This window comes from Squalius cephalus (genome assembly GCF_949319135.1).
Source record: "Squalius cephalus genome assembly, chromosome: 24".
Classification (NCBI taxonomy): Eukaryota; Metazoa; Chordata; class Actinopteri; order Cypriniformes; family Leuciscidae; genus Squalius; species Squalius cephalus.
The window spans coordinates 27,371,836-27,387,029 of NC_137145.1; the positions used below are offsets into that span (position 1 = coordinate 27,371,836).

The following is a 15,194-nucleotide window of genomic DNA, read 5'->3' on the forward strand; positions in this document are numbered from 1 at the left end:
AAGCTAGTTAAGAATAGCGTCATATTTGTGGCAGGAATGTTGGCCGTTAGTACAGGGGTCATCATATATACAGCCCTTATTGTTGAGCATTAAAGCCAATCTTCAGACGCTTTTTTAGCGATTTCAACATACTCTAACGTACAGAGTAAAAATGAATACACTCTTATTGGTAGATTTATCAGATTAGCCTGAATATGTAAGAAACGGGCAGTGAAAGGACAGGACAGCGTGTGTTTCTGCCACAGTGCTTTCTCTGAGATATCGGGCAAGCTTTCAAGGTTTTGTACGGTTATTTCCGTTAGCATGTATTGCATCATGCTCTCTGGTTTCACGCCGGCCACAGCATTGACATCAGTCATGTTGCAGATGTTTTCCCTGACAGTTTCCTAATAAGAGGACAGACCCTATGGAGTAACCGGACTCTTGATGTCTCAGGACACAGGGATAGACCAGCTCAATAACTCTGGTGCGGCTGCATGATTATGACAAAAACCATAGGCTAATTGCTGATTATTTCCCTTGATATTGCAGTAATTTGGATGACTTGGAAATACTGTTGTGTTGAGAAACTGCATGTTATATTCTTGATGTAGCTGCACTTTCAAAACAAACTGTTCCTTAATTACAATTCATCATGTTTTAAACATCACTCTGTTAAGTAACCATTGGCTATAAGAAATAAAATAGTTGCCAAATTATGTGCAATATAAGATTAGACATGTTTTACTCTATTAAACGCTTGATTCCAGTCCTCCATCTGCAGCCTCAGCTCTTCATCCGGCTCGTGGATGTCCCGGGAACTGAGGAGCTGATGTGTTCTTCACACAGAATCTGAGCCAGTGTCACACACATCCAGTCTATTGCTCTTCATTAGTAATGTCTGCGAGCTGAATCTGGGGAAAGGCTCACTCATAAGTGCTGTTGAAATGTATTTTTAGCTCCTTCCATTTTTTCAAATTTTCCATTTTCCCCATATTCTCCATTGTTGAAAGCTGAGGCTTTCCTTATGCTTGAATGTTCAAAAATCACATGATTTTCCTCATATCCTCCACTGTTGCGGCTCCTCTCCTCCCAGTCTGTCAGTAACGCTCTGTTTACTTCCTGTCTCTATGAAGCCCCTCCTTCTGAAAAGCACACTGTGCTCTGATTGGTCTGCTGGATCGGTGTGTTGTGATTGGTCGAGCGTGTTTGCGACATGTCCCGTCCCTAACCATAACCGCCGGATTCAACACACTACTGTTTCCCCTTTATTCTGCAAATGCCTTGGGCGGGAATTATTTAAATGAGGAATATTGTGACGTGTTCGTAACTCAAGACTACAATGGAGGTGTTTCAGGGAGTTCAGAAACGTGCGTCAGGGGTGTAACGGTACACATGTTCGTACCGAGAATTTTCGGTACGTGTCATTCGGTTCGGTACATGTGTATCGATGAACCACTTTTGTGGCCCATTAACCACTTTTAACCACCAGTAATCGCAATAAGCTCTGTGTGTTGTTACTTTCAGTAAGAAACAAAGTCTCATCTCTCAAATTCTGTCCATTTTATCACAAAATTCAAACAGTAAATGCAGCTTTCTTTGATGTGGCATGACAGATCGCTGTATAGGCTAATATAGTGCATATATTTAGCCAAAGAGTGCCTATAGTGTCTTGATTATTTAATAATCAATATATGGCTCCCCATATAGTCATATAGTTTACGGATAGATAGATTTTCTATCCTTAAGACATTTTTTAATTATAATTTAATTTATTTAAAGGCACAGACACAATTAGTTCAGTAAACCTGCACGGTTTAATAAAAAAGCCGAGGTGTGTAGTGTGTACGTAACGGTCATGTTGACGGCGTGGTGCGCACTGATATAGAGAATGACTCCCGCTGGAGGGAATACCTGCTTTAGATCTCTGAAAACAGTTCAACATGGATAAAAGCATAACAGGGCCCCTTTAAAAGTTTTCATATAGGAGGTGAAAACAAGAGTTTCCATAGGCCACATTCACACTGTTTTTTGATTTAGATTTTTGTATTAATTTTGTATTAATGATCCCGGAAAGCAATCCCCTGGCCTTAATTATGCAGTCCTGTTCTCAAGTTTATGATTCAGCCATCAGGGTTTGACCTTTGACCTTTGGGTTACTGACCCTTCAACCTCTATAAGATACTACCATCATCAGCCTTCAGTCAGAGAGTGATTATGATCCATGCAACAGCTCGTGTGGGAGCAGTGCTCGGACATCAGCCTCAGCTCTCGGGTTTGCATGTATGCTGTTTTATTCTCATGCCGTTATATAAAGGAGCGGATTAGTTCATCGGTGCTGCGGTCGTCCTGCGCTGGATCACTGGCAGAGACTCGAGTCTCAGCACATGTTTCCACCTTTCTCTTCGCAGAAGTTTCCAGCATTTCCCTTACTGTGACACGTCTGCATGCAGAGCATTTGGACTTTGAGCATTTTCATTGACTGATTGCTTTTTAATGGAGTTATTTTTGCCTTTCATCTGCAGTATTGAAACCAGGCATAAGAACGGGGCTGACTTTGCTGTCATTAACTCATAAAAACTAAAACTGAAGGATCATAATCTCCTAAACATTCATCTTCATACAGCCGTAGTCATTTAGAAGAATCTCACACGTGTCGAGTGTTTTATAATGGAGATATGTAACTGATCAACTCATATAATGTGCTATAAACCTTTAAAATAATTTTACCTCCTTAATGCAATTTATTTCCAAGTGAAAATAGAAGAAATCAAGAGTCATCCATAATAAAGTTGAGGATATTCTCTGAGGTGTGAGGAATAATGACGGGGTTTGCTCTTTGGTGGGTTGGCTGGATGGTCATGTGTGATGGATGGCTGGTTGGAGGCGGTGGGATGAAAAATAAGCTCTGAAGTTTCAGAGGAAAATAATGAAGATTTTGATTTCATGTTGATTTGTAAGCATCATAAATATGTTTCAGACGTAACTAGATCAGGTGTGTTTCATGTGTCTGGTTAGGGCTTCACAATAAGGAGGAGGAATGTTAAATGTGATGATATGAGTCAAATCAATTTCAGAAATTCAGTTGATTTAAAGAAAACGATGACACATCAATACCTTCCCTAGTAATAAAGCCATCGCTGCTGTTTCTCCAGAGCAAGTCTTCTACTGAAGGGACATTGATGAAATTTACAATGAACTTTTAATTAGCTCTTAATATATAGGCTAGTGAAGTGATAGACAGCGTAACTCGAGCACAGCACGTCACACAGGACAGGACGGTTAGCTTTCCTGAGGTGAGAAACGTTTATTTCGTAACAAGTTAGGAAAATAACCTTAAAATAATGACACTGACATCTCATCTGACAGCAGATACTGAATCAGGACAACATGTTTATCTCTGGCTCTCTTAGTCTTTCTTAGTCTTTACTTAAACTGCGTTCAAAATAATAGTCATTTTTACAGAATGACGTTTCTTGACTGTTGTTTTGACTACACACTTTGACTACACACTCCACGACCCACTCAAAATGGTTTTGCAACCCACCGATTGAGCAACACTGTTCTGGAGGAAGAGCCAGTTTAACTGGCTACTTTAGTCCTGGTTTGGGAGGAGGGTGAGATCTCCCCACACTTGCAGACTATTCGCTGGACGCTGCTCTTATAGCATGTTGTGCTCGAGCTGACTCAAGAGGTTTGTTGGATTTTCCCTTTGAGAAACCACCCGCAACCTACATGACTGAGTGCACTCGGTTTATAACCAAAATACTCTCACAAGGTGCTTCCTTATTTTGACAGCAGGCTTGGCACCGCTTGGCCATAATGACACACTTTAGTGCATTTCAGGGGCCTTTCCCACAGTAGCAACTAAATACTTCTGCTCTACTGATATTAAAAATCTACTTAGTTGTTCAGAATTAGAGATGCACCAATTGAAATTTTCTTGGCCGATTTTTTTTTTTTTTTTTGTAATGCCAAATTTTATTTACATAAGTAAAAAGACAGTAATAAGTTTCATAAAAAAATAATTGATAACAATAAATAATAAACACATTTCAAACAACAGCACAAATAAATGCAAGAGAGAAATGAAATAAACGCGGCTTTAAAGGTAGGGTAGGTCAGAATTGTCTAAAAAAACTTTTATTCAAATTTGTTTAAACTGTCTTTATATACCAATACATAATTAAAATGCAAGTACTCTGAAATAGAGAGTATAAAAAATTGAGTGACTCTAGTGTATTTAATCTTCAATAAACACAGCTCATTAATTCCATTCACTCCCACCTAAAAACGGGTGCGCGACTGCGCGCACGTGGGCAGAGCCAGTAATAGCGGCGGTAGTCATGGCGACGGAGAGTGACAGTCGCGCAAGCCAATCACTTGTTTCGTCCCGGTAGGAATTAATGAGCTGTGTTTTTTGAAGATTAAATACACTATAGTCACTCAATTTTTATACGCTCTTTTTCAAAGTACTTACATTTTAATTATGTATTGGTATATAAAGACAGTTTAAGCCAATTTGAAAAAAAGTTCTTTAGACAATTCTTACCTACCCAACCTTTAAGTTTTTGCTGGTGGACACGCAGTATATTCAGGTAAGAAATAAAAATAATCAAATGTAAAATAACACTGGATAGTCTTCATTGTAAAAATTAAATACAGATTAATGCATATAATTTGTTACAAAAGTTACTTAGTGAAGAGCAGAGTGATTTTCTCAGTCTTTCGTTCTTTGATTAACATGGCAGACAGAAGCAGGTTTATTAGCTTATGCACAGATCCAATATACTGATACACAACCTGCGTTATCTTTCTCAGAAGTGTGTTTCTCTTGTGTGTCACTACACAGAGAGAGATTGCCTGTGCCGCTGGCAACATTACCGGCCCGGGCCGATCATGCGGATAATCTGCCGATTTTGTCCCTGGCCGGTCGATCGGAGCATCTCTGTTTCTAATTCTCATTTCTCTGGCTGATATGGCAGTGGTCTGGGATTTTAAAGTATCTCTGTGGATCCAGTATCATGCAGACACAAAAGATTTATTCCTATGAATAAATGAGCTAACAAACTCATTGTGGGTTTTGGGAATCTTTGTTACTTACTTCATCTTTAAGTGTTGCTATTAATAAGACTCTGTCTAGTTTTACATCAAATGCATTTGTTATTTTAAGTTGGTAGGAGTGCGATAATCTATATTCCATCTATACATTATTTTTGTAATTCTTTTGTAAAGTTTTCTTGAGCTTATATTAAGAGACACTACATAGAATATTTGCATTTAAAATTCATTTGTCTCTCCACATAACCATTTGTAATGAACTAGTAAAGACAAAAAGATTCTTCTTCTTTTTTTTCTTCTTTTTTTTAAGAAATTGGGAGCAGTTTCAGGACCTGACATGTACACTTAACCTTTTAATAAATGAATAGCCAACTCATATGCTTTACTATATATTCTGTTTGATGATGGCAGATAAAACTCTTATTCTGACGGGATAACGGCCGCAGTTTTGCCTGAGATGTTACTGTAGGTGATCACGACACTTATCTGAAGTGTATTTAGATTGTAAAACCCTTTAAAATGGTTCACCATATTAAATGAAGTGGAAACCTAAACCGTGCTCTGCTGTAGCTCTTAAACGTGCTCAGAGAGAGCGTGTTATTCCTCTATTCTCTGAGAGTAATTATTGAGTTAGAAGACAGAAGATCACAGGCTGACACAGTGTCTATGGGTCTTGAATACATGTTCTACCCTGAGGGCAAAACCTCAAGACTGCTCACTGTTATGACGAATCTGGATTGTCAGAATTGGTTCATCTTCATGGTTTTTCCCAGTTCGCCCCTACTTTGTGAACTTCTTGTCTTTAAAGTCCCCCTGTGGTGAAAATCAAGCTTTTAATGTTGTTTATATGTCTATGTGGTGTTTTTAATGCGCTTTAAGGCAAACCATGTGTAAATTCATAAGTCGACAGCATTGCTGAGTATTTCCTCCTTAAAACTGCAGTGAACCAAAGACAGTCTCAAAAACACGCTTTGAAATCGCTGGTGTTTCTGACGTCACAAACTACCTTGTAACCAATCAGATCAACGTGTGATCGTCAACCAGTGGATCTCTGAGCCGAGTGAGTGAGTGGAGGCGGGGCTCATTTGCATATTCATAGAACCGCGCATACTAAATGAGTTGTGGCAGGTGGAGGACATACAGCATCCTAAAATTCAATTCAACACCATTGTTTTCTATGAAGGTACTCATTGTGCCCTGGCATCCAACAGTGGTGTCCAGCTATGACTTCTGTGGCTACTCAGAACTCCATTTAGCTCCAATCACATAATTTTTATTAACTTTATGTTTTCTCAAAACTAAGCCTTCAAAAGTTGTTACCAAGGGACACATGCAACGTAGAATAGAAGATGCATTGTTTATACGAGTCAAAATCTGCTAAGAGAATTAATCTGCCTAATTAAATGTAACAAATCATATAAAAATCTATCATCTTTTATTGGAAAATGAAACAACATTTTATCAAACTTTAATATTTGTTTTAATCTTATAAGCAACCGAGAAAATAGTATTCAAACTACATTAATAAAGTAAAGTTGATAATATATAATCAGTGAAATTGGCCGACTACAGCGACTCCTCTTAGGATCACTCATTTAAACACTTCATCTGTTGCCAAAATTAAGGTCAGTCAAAAAAAGAAAATTCTTTTCCTGATCATTCAGTTTCAGCGAGGGAAGAACATTCACACTCGCGTGCGCTATGTATTACGTACGTTATCGTCTCTGACAGACAGCTTGTTGAAGCCACTCAGGCCGCCATTTTTCCCTCTTCTCGGAAAGCGATGCTGGATTCAAACATCCAGTAGTGTGGGTTTCCCAGGAAATGCGTGAACTCGCTTCTCGTAAATACGGATCGTAAGGTAATGATTTATTTCTTAGCAAGTATTCAGTGAAGTGATTGATGGCCATGAGTGAGCCTGTTTTTAGTTCTAATATTCTGTCAGCCAGCGGCTGTATTTGACGGACGTGATAAAATGCGTAAGAGGTGAACTATGTTTGATTTTTGGGTAATTATAAAACATGCTAGCCTGACAAGCCAGACCCACATCAAGATGTTGGGTCTGGGAACACACCATTGGCACGGCTCAATCCGAGGGGCGGGATAAACGGCTGTCTTTCAGATTCCCTCTGCACGCAATAGGATCGCGCTACAACCAACCAGAGCGAAACTAGTGAAACTGGCAAAACTCCGAACACATCTTCCTTTTTTAAGAATGACTTAAATGCCGTTCTTTGTTCTTTTCTCAAAGAAAAGCTTAACTCCAAGTCCTCCAGAGTCGCGGCCAAAGCCGATTGGAAAGACCGCTGTTCGCCAGCAGCATCAGCTCTTCTGTGTTTTCAAGTAGCAGGGAATTCACGTGGAACCGTCACAACTCTGCCGTCATTATGTTAAGCCCGCCCACCGACTCTATACACGCTGTGATTGGCCTGACTAGAGTTTGGTTTTTCCAGCTCGCAAGCCAACGGAGAGTTGCTAGACGACACTGGCTGCAAATCACATTTGCTGCTGCTAGAAGTTCAAAATGCTTTTTGTGTAGTTCATTATACTTTTTTAATGTTTATTTCGTGGCATAAATAAATAATATTTTACTCAGAGACTGATATGTTTAGCTTGTCAAAAATGTAACATTCAGCTGCCGCAAGTTCATTGACCTGAAAATCAAGTTTCCTTTTTTACCAGGAAAGGAGTGGTTTTGATGCACAAAGTTGTCTCTTATAACAAAAATCTTTTATTTAAACCCATGAAAATGCAGGTCCTGTTTTAAATAATAGTGAAAAATCACTTTTTTAAACTGTTGTTCCAGTTTTGCAGATTTTGACTTCTGAAGGCAATTTGTCAGTATAAGTTTGTATGACAGCATGAGCAAAGCCTTGGCTACATTTACAGAAGTTTCGGAATAAATGTCACTATTTATAATCTTTCAGTTGGCAGAGTTGCACCACTTCATATCAACCTTCAAGCTCCTCATTGTCACATTGTTCTTCTTTTTCAGAAGTGCAAAGACCTTTGTGAAACTTTTGTCTGTAAGAATGAAGTGTTCAGTTTGAACAACCAGTCAATGAAACCATGAGTCTTGTGACATAAAACAGTTGCTGCTTCATCTGAAGTGACTGAAGAAAAAGACCACTCATTCATTGAAGGAATTGTCAGAAAAATAACATTATTTGTTAATAATTTGTTGAGAATGTCCAAATAAGAATGTTCTTATGATTTTGAAAAACTTTTCATTTTAATTTTAAAATATCTAATAAGTCATGTGGTGTAAGCATCATGTAATAAGTAATAACCTATTGAAAAAAACTTGTATAGTATTAAAAATGAATAGAATAAATGTAATGTAAAAACTTTTTGGAGTTGTACCACGTGACATTTTACAACTTGATAGGGGTGAAACAATATATCGTGTCACGATATATCGGAATACAAAAATGCAACAATATGTATTGTGTATAGTTCACTCAAAATAAAAATAACTGTGAGAAAACATGCAAGTTCACAGAGTTTTAGTGTCAGTACTACATTAAACTACTATATATAATGTTGAATATAATGATAATAAAGCAATGGGGGAATATCTGTGGGTCCTGATAATGACAAATGTCTGATGTTACCAGTAAAAGTGGAATACATTATTATAAATATATCTAGTCAGTGACAGAGAACAAGCATATTCATCTACAATAATCCTGTATGTTCAGCTCCAGAATCATGAATATTGTTATTCTGGTGTCTCTATTGTCCTGAGCTTTGGGTTTCCAACACCAAGTCCAAGACTATTCATTTACACACTCAATGTAACACCAAATTTAGCATTTTAATCAACAGTACATTTTTTTATGAACCTTTTACCGTATGTCTTGGAGTATCGCAATAATATCGTATCGTGAGTTCAGTCTCGTGATCTGTATCGAATGAATCGTGACATGAGGGTCTCGTTACAACCTGATTAACCTTTTTGACTGGGAGAAAGTGCAGTGGTGCGCTCTGATATCACTTCCTATTTTGTGTTTTGCTTGTTTTTCTGCATGCTGTGTTTGCAGTGGATTTCACCTGAGGATATTCTGAGCTGACAGCATTCATTCCTGTGTCTATGCCTAAAAATGCTGTCCAAGCATCATCTCACGAGGTTTCTAGCTGCCGCCGTAACAGGATAATGAAAGCTCAGTGAGTTTTCTTCATAACCGCTGCGAGAACATTGCATTCATTACGCTCAAAACGGTTTGAATGGAAACACATTCATTTCACAATGTTTTTTCCATGGCCATAAGTAGATAACATTACTTACTAAACAGAGGGATCTCTGAGTGTTTCTGTCTCCAATCACTGGTGACCTTTAAACAGACTCATGTCTTCAGTGGAGATCTAGTCAATAACTGGGTTTATCACACTAGATTCCTGACGGGAAGCTGCTGTTAGTGTCAGGAATGGGACACTTCACTCAGATCCGACTGAAACATGCTCAGCTCCCAAGCTGGCGTTAGACTTTGAGCTGGTTTTATAGACGGTGTCTGATAAAGATGTCTGATTTCCACAGTCTATGAACTCTGATCTTAACAAACAAGGGAAAACCTAAACTCTGAGGTCCGATTTTCACTAATGCTCCTGACTTCTCTTGTGAAATTGAAAGTGGACAGCGTTTCGAGTTCAGTTCCAGTAATTCCTCATGCTCCGTCATGTGGCTCTAGTGTGGTCCATTACTCGCCAGATACAAAAGACACTGGCATTAAAAAATCAGCCGCTTCTGGAAACAGAAACATTCCTGAGGCGCCGGCATCGAGTCATAGTGACCGGCCTCCTGCGGGAGCGCCAGGAACGCTGGATTCACACTCACAGTCTTATACTCCTGCTGGAGTTAAACCAACAGCTTATCCTAACATTAAAAGGTTCATTTACTCACCAATGGCCCAATTCTGTTAGACCGACTTTCTCCTGTGGAGCTCAAAGGATGTGTAGCACAATGTTCGCACTGTTCATCTTGTCTAGTCCTCTGAAGTCATATGTCCTCTGTGTGAGGTGCACACCAAAATACAACTGTTCACAGAAATACTTATTTGCATTTCTAAACTTGGTTTGTTTCCATTTAGCATCATTTTTGCGAAACCTGCCGCGACACGCTTTGACTCAGTACATTTGAATATGTACAACTACAAAATAGATGAGAGAGCTGTGGAGGAGGGGAGAGACTTTCAATGAAAAATAACTTCACAAAGCTATCATATGGCATTTAATATTCAACAATATTACTGATCTGCCTGCACTGACACCATTGTATGAGAACTGAACTGAGCTGGATGATGACAACAGTTTTCTTCAGAGTGGATATATATATATATATATATATATATATATATATTTATATATATATATATATATATATATATATATATATATATATATATATATATATATATTACATGGCTTGGTTGAATTCTAATGTAGAATGCGGTGTGTTATTTCTTGATAACAGACGCTGCTAAGTATAACACACCGTTGCCATGAAAAACAGAGTGTTGCTATGGACGCAGGATGCTAACCGTAGAGACGGAACGGACTATTTTCTTCAGCGGAAGCAATACAATCGTTTTTTAATCAATAAACTCCTTTTTAAATCAATATTTTGTGTCAAATTATTGATTTATTTGGTAGGTAGCCATGTAATAATGTTACCTCCTCTTCGCATCGGTGTCCTGATCAGCCTGACGGGGTTATATTCGCTATAACAACAGCCTCGCTCTACATTATCCCTTATTATTATTATTATTATTATTATTATTATACATTATCCCTTATATATATATATATATTATTATTATTATACATTATCCCTTATATATATATATATATATATATATATATATATATATATATATTTATTTATTATTATTATACATTATCCCTTATATATATATATTTAAATTAAATATATTTACGCGCTCTTTAAATTAAATTAATTACTTTTTTACAACAAAAATGAAACGTTGTTTCTTAACTTTCTTAAGCTGAACTGTGACACTGTTTTCTTCTAGACACTTTGTTGCAGTATTTTCCTGTTATCTCTGTAAAGCTACTTTGAATCAATCTGTATTGTAAAAAGCGTTATATAAATAAATGTGACTTGACTTGACTTGACATGAGAAGATGAATATAGCGCACAAGTCATTTTGTTTTGACAGCGTCCATCATGTAAAACTCGTTTTAACTTGTGTTTCTTTCTTTCAGTGTACTTTGAGCTGCACTGAATGTGGAAGAATTCCTCTCATTTGCACATCTTTTGGTAACTGAAAGACTGAGGGCCCTATTTTAAGGATCTAAGCGCATGGTCTAAAGCGCACGGCGCAAGCGCACTTAGGTCGGTCCGAATCCACTTTTGCTAGTTTAATGACGGGGAAAATGGTCAGCGCTCCCCGCGCATGGTCTACAAGGGTTGTCCCTATTCTCTTAATGAGTAATGGGTGTGTTTTGTGCGTAACGTGTTATAAACCAATCAGAGTCTCATCTCCCATTCCCTTTAAAAGCCAGTACTCGCGCCATGGCGGATTCGCCATTTACATGGAGGAGTTTGATAGTGGAAAAACTGAACGCTTCTCCAGAGCGCAAACTGAACTGCTCATGCGTGAGGTTAATGCTGTGTGTGTGTGTGTGTGAGGTTAAAGCGAGCAAGCAGACCATCTACGGGACAAAGTGTAGTGCGTTGTGCACCCGCCATAGGCGCACATTACTAACACGCTCTTTAAATAGCAAAAAATACAGCGCCATTGACTTTAGACCAGGTTTCAGTTGGTCAATGTCTCAGTCTATTTCAGTTCCTCAAAATAGCAATGCTCCAGCAATACGCCTGAACACACACCTGGTTCTCAGACCCGCAGCACTTGCTATTTAAACATTGTGGCGCAGGATGTGAAAATGAAAACTGCGTCGGGCTGAAACTAGCAAAACACACTTGTATGAGAGGGGCCATAGTCTCTGTTCTGATCTGACGTCATGTCCTCCTGCAACTGATGATGAGCCGATATTTGGACCAGCCTCGTCATCCAGTTCAGTTAACATGATGTCAGTGTGAAGCATGTGAGTTTAACTGTGTCTTGTTCTTGCAGGGAGAAGCGTTTGATCGTGTCGGCGGCTCCTCTGCACACGCACAGAGTGTTGCCAAAGCCAAGTACCAGTTTCTCTTTGGAAACTCAGAAGACACAAGCTCATCAGATTGCGGTACTTTATGTTCTTGCCTACTTTTACTTGCATGTGATGTATTGTATTCTTACACTAGACCATTTTTCCCTATCACTTCTGTGTGTGATGCTGTATTTTCTGCTGCTAACATTCTTTTCTTCTAATTGTGACATCTGTGTGGTTTTTTATAACGAAATCATTAAAAACACAGTTTTTTTTTGTTTTTTAAAAGTCACTGAATCAACCTAAATGCATCCATTTATACCAACACGACTTTTCATGTGTTGAAGCATATAGAAATAGCTCTTAAGATCACAATTGCAGGTTGCCACTCTATAGTAAACATAACGCTTTACTGGTGAAACCTGAAGCCAGTCAATGAAGTGCATTTGAGTCAATGGGATTATTTTTATAATAATAATACTCAGTCCTCATACATCATGCACTTTTGAGAGAGGCAACCAACTGGAGAGTAGATCCATAAATTGTCATCAACATGAGTCACCAACCAAAATTGTGATTATTGATGTAGTGATAATTATAGCAACATTTAGGCTTCAGTTGAATTCATTCGATGTCGGCTATTTTTGGCATATTTCTCTATTATCCAGCCAACGCATTTTGTCTGGCAACTGAAGTAAACAACTGTTGACTCATGAAGCGGCTGCTGGTAAACAGCATATTTTCTTTCAGTGGTGCCATTATAACGCTTATTATAAGCGTCTTTGGGCTTGTTTTTAAAAGTTATTTTCAGAATACAGTCATGTATTTGGCCTTATTTTGGAGAGACGTTTTTTGGGCATGTCAGACCCAGTTTTTCTAGCAAGATCTGGCAACACTGGTCTTTCCGGAGAGTAATGTATGGGATTTCCCTAAGACGACGGAGCTCATGGGAGAAAGTGAGAGAGAACATACCAAATAAAGTTTCAGTGAAGAAACACACCTTTGTTTAGTATCTAATGGCATCCAGTTTTGAGCTGGCATTGTAAAAAAAGAAGGTGATGTCACTGTGTTATCGGCTAGTTGTTCAGATGTTATATGAATGTGATTGTCTCTTATGTAGTTTAGTTGTTTAATGTGGTTATCACTGACATGATTAATGAACTGTGCAAACAGAACGTGATTAAGCTCTCAGTAAAGACACGCTCCTCCAGGATCCTAGTGCTTCTGTATCACGGGTGCCATGCTTCAGTGGCAGCGTTCATGATGAAACCTGTTTCAGGAGGATTCATACATGAGTCACGAAGCTCAGAGGCTCACTGTTTCCTTGTGCTTCTACAAACGACACAGAAACCAACAGAGCACAGCAACACCTTACATCCCAATCCATATAATCTCCTGTGCGCCTGAAGCAGAGCTGTGCAAACTGCACACAAGAGGGAATATTTCTCTCAAGCAAAAGAAGTCTTTTAATGTTTGTCTTGAAATTAATTGTTAAAGACAAGCCCTGCTTTGTTGGCTGTAGCTTTTAGTAAGATTAATTAAGAAACCAGTTTTTTTCTGAGAAGGTTTTACATGCTAAATCACAATACACGATCAGTGTGTACAAACTTCTCTCCAAAAAGCTGCATCTTTCAGTGATTTGAGAATTATTATTATAAGTATAATTTTTGTGTCTATATTTTGTTCACTAGATCTATATATGGCTTTATCATTTCAAACCTAAAAAACTTCTCTTTGCCAAATGTTTTGCTTATGCCTGTGATGTTTTTCTTTACAATAAATGCCACCAGCTTTAATATTTTATATCTTTTGACATTCAGACATTTCTAAGTGTCTAAGATTCATGTGTCTAATCTCAATGTCACACACTGAACTGTAAGAGCTGTATTGTACATTTCACTCAGTCTGTAAGTCATCTATAGTGGCTTGCTGCCCCCTGGTGAAGAGAGTTCAGCAGTTCAACAAACATGACTAATCTGCATCACAGTTAGATGATTCATGTTTTATAGACCCTCACATTTCAACCTGTGCATTAAAAAAATACAATTCTCACATACAATGACCAGATTACACTTTTTAATTTCTGAATTAAAATTATTTTTTATAATTTTGAAATCGCATAAAGTAAAAAAAATGTCAGGGTAATATAGTTGTCCAGATGTCATAGAAAAGTTCTCAATACATTATGGAAAGAAAACCTTATTAAGTTTGACACATTCTTTTCATTGTTTGTTCTTAGGGGTAAAAAAATGCTTATTAACCCTTTAGAACCTGAAGCTAAAATACCGGTAGGTGTTTTTCACTATCTTCATGTGCAAGGTGTCATTTTTTTTCAGGAAAAAAATAGCTTTCAAAAAATTACAGTTATTGGCCATTACTGTGTGGTGAGTTTGTAAATAGAATTCAAATAGACAAAAATAAAAAAATGTTTTTTCGGATTTGTATTTAGAAAAAACCCCTGAAAAATCACGAATGAAAGACACTAACACTTTAAAGTTGAAAAATGACCTGTAACATGACATTGGGTTGCACAGTTTTCATTTAGGAGACTTTTTTTCACACACACACACACATATATACAAATACATGCATACATACACATGCACACACCACATGCAAAGATACATGAAAGAGTAACGGCCATCCACCTCCCAAGTTTCATTAAAAATCATCCCAATCCCCTCTTCTGCTGTCTAACACTTCTTTCGCCATGTATTTGTTCGTTTCTTTTATTATTTTATGCAATACAGAACACTCTAACCTGCCGTGCTTCGTATCTCTCTGTTCAAATCCTTCCTTCTCGCTCTGCCAGAAAGCTGCTGTCATTTGTTGACGGAAAGCATGAAATTACCGTAATAAGCCATGTATTGCACATTGCACATCTGAAAAGCACATGTTGTCTACTGTCAGGGGCAATTCGAATGGTTTTGATAGTGCAAACGGTTGAAGAGTTACGGTAAAATTAAGCTTGCTGGTGCGTGTCGGCGACGACACAGCCGGTTTAAAAGGGTTAATAAATGAAATATGTTTGTCTGTCAAAA

General features: G+C 38.0%; 2 protein-coding genes across 4 annotated transcripts in view; one reads left to right on the plus strand and one right to left on the minus strand.

Moving 5' to 3' along the window:
- The window catches only part of sh2d4a (SH2 domain containing 4A), a 52,755-nt gene extending 42,704 nt beyond the window's left edge, over nt 1-10,051 (minus strand). Inside the window, exon 1 of the mRNA XM_079862266.1 lies at nt 9,941-10,051. The gene's annotated coding sequence lies outside the window, so the exon portion shown is untranslated. The remainder of the gene's footprint in view (nt 1-9,940) is intronic.
- The window catches only part of psd3l (pleckstrin and Sec7 domain containing 3, like), a 127,234-nt gene that overhangs the window by 7,468 nt on the left and 104,572 nt on the right, over nt 1-15,194 (plus strand). For all 3 annotated transcript variants that reach the window (XM_079862232.1, XM_079862233.1, XM_079862234.1), the window contains exon 2: nt 12,138-12,249. In XM_079862232.1, coding sequence (XP_079718358.1) covers nt 12,138-12,249 — 112 coding nt within the window. The remainder of the gene's footprint in view (nt 1-12,137; nt 12,250-15,194) is intronic.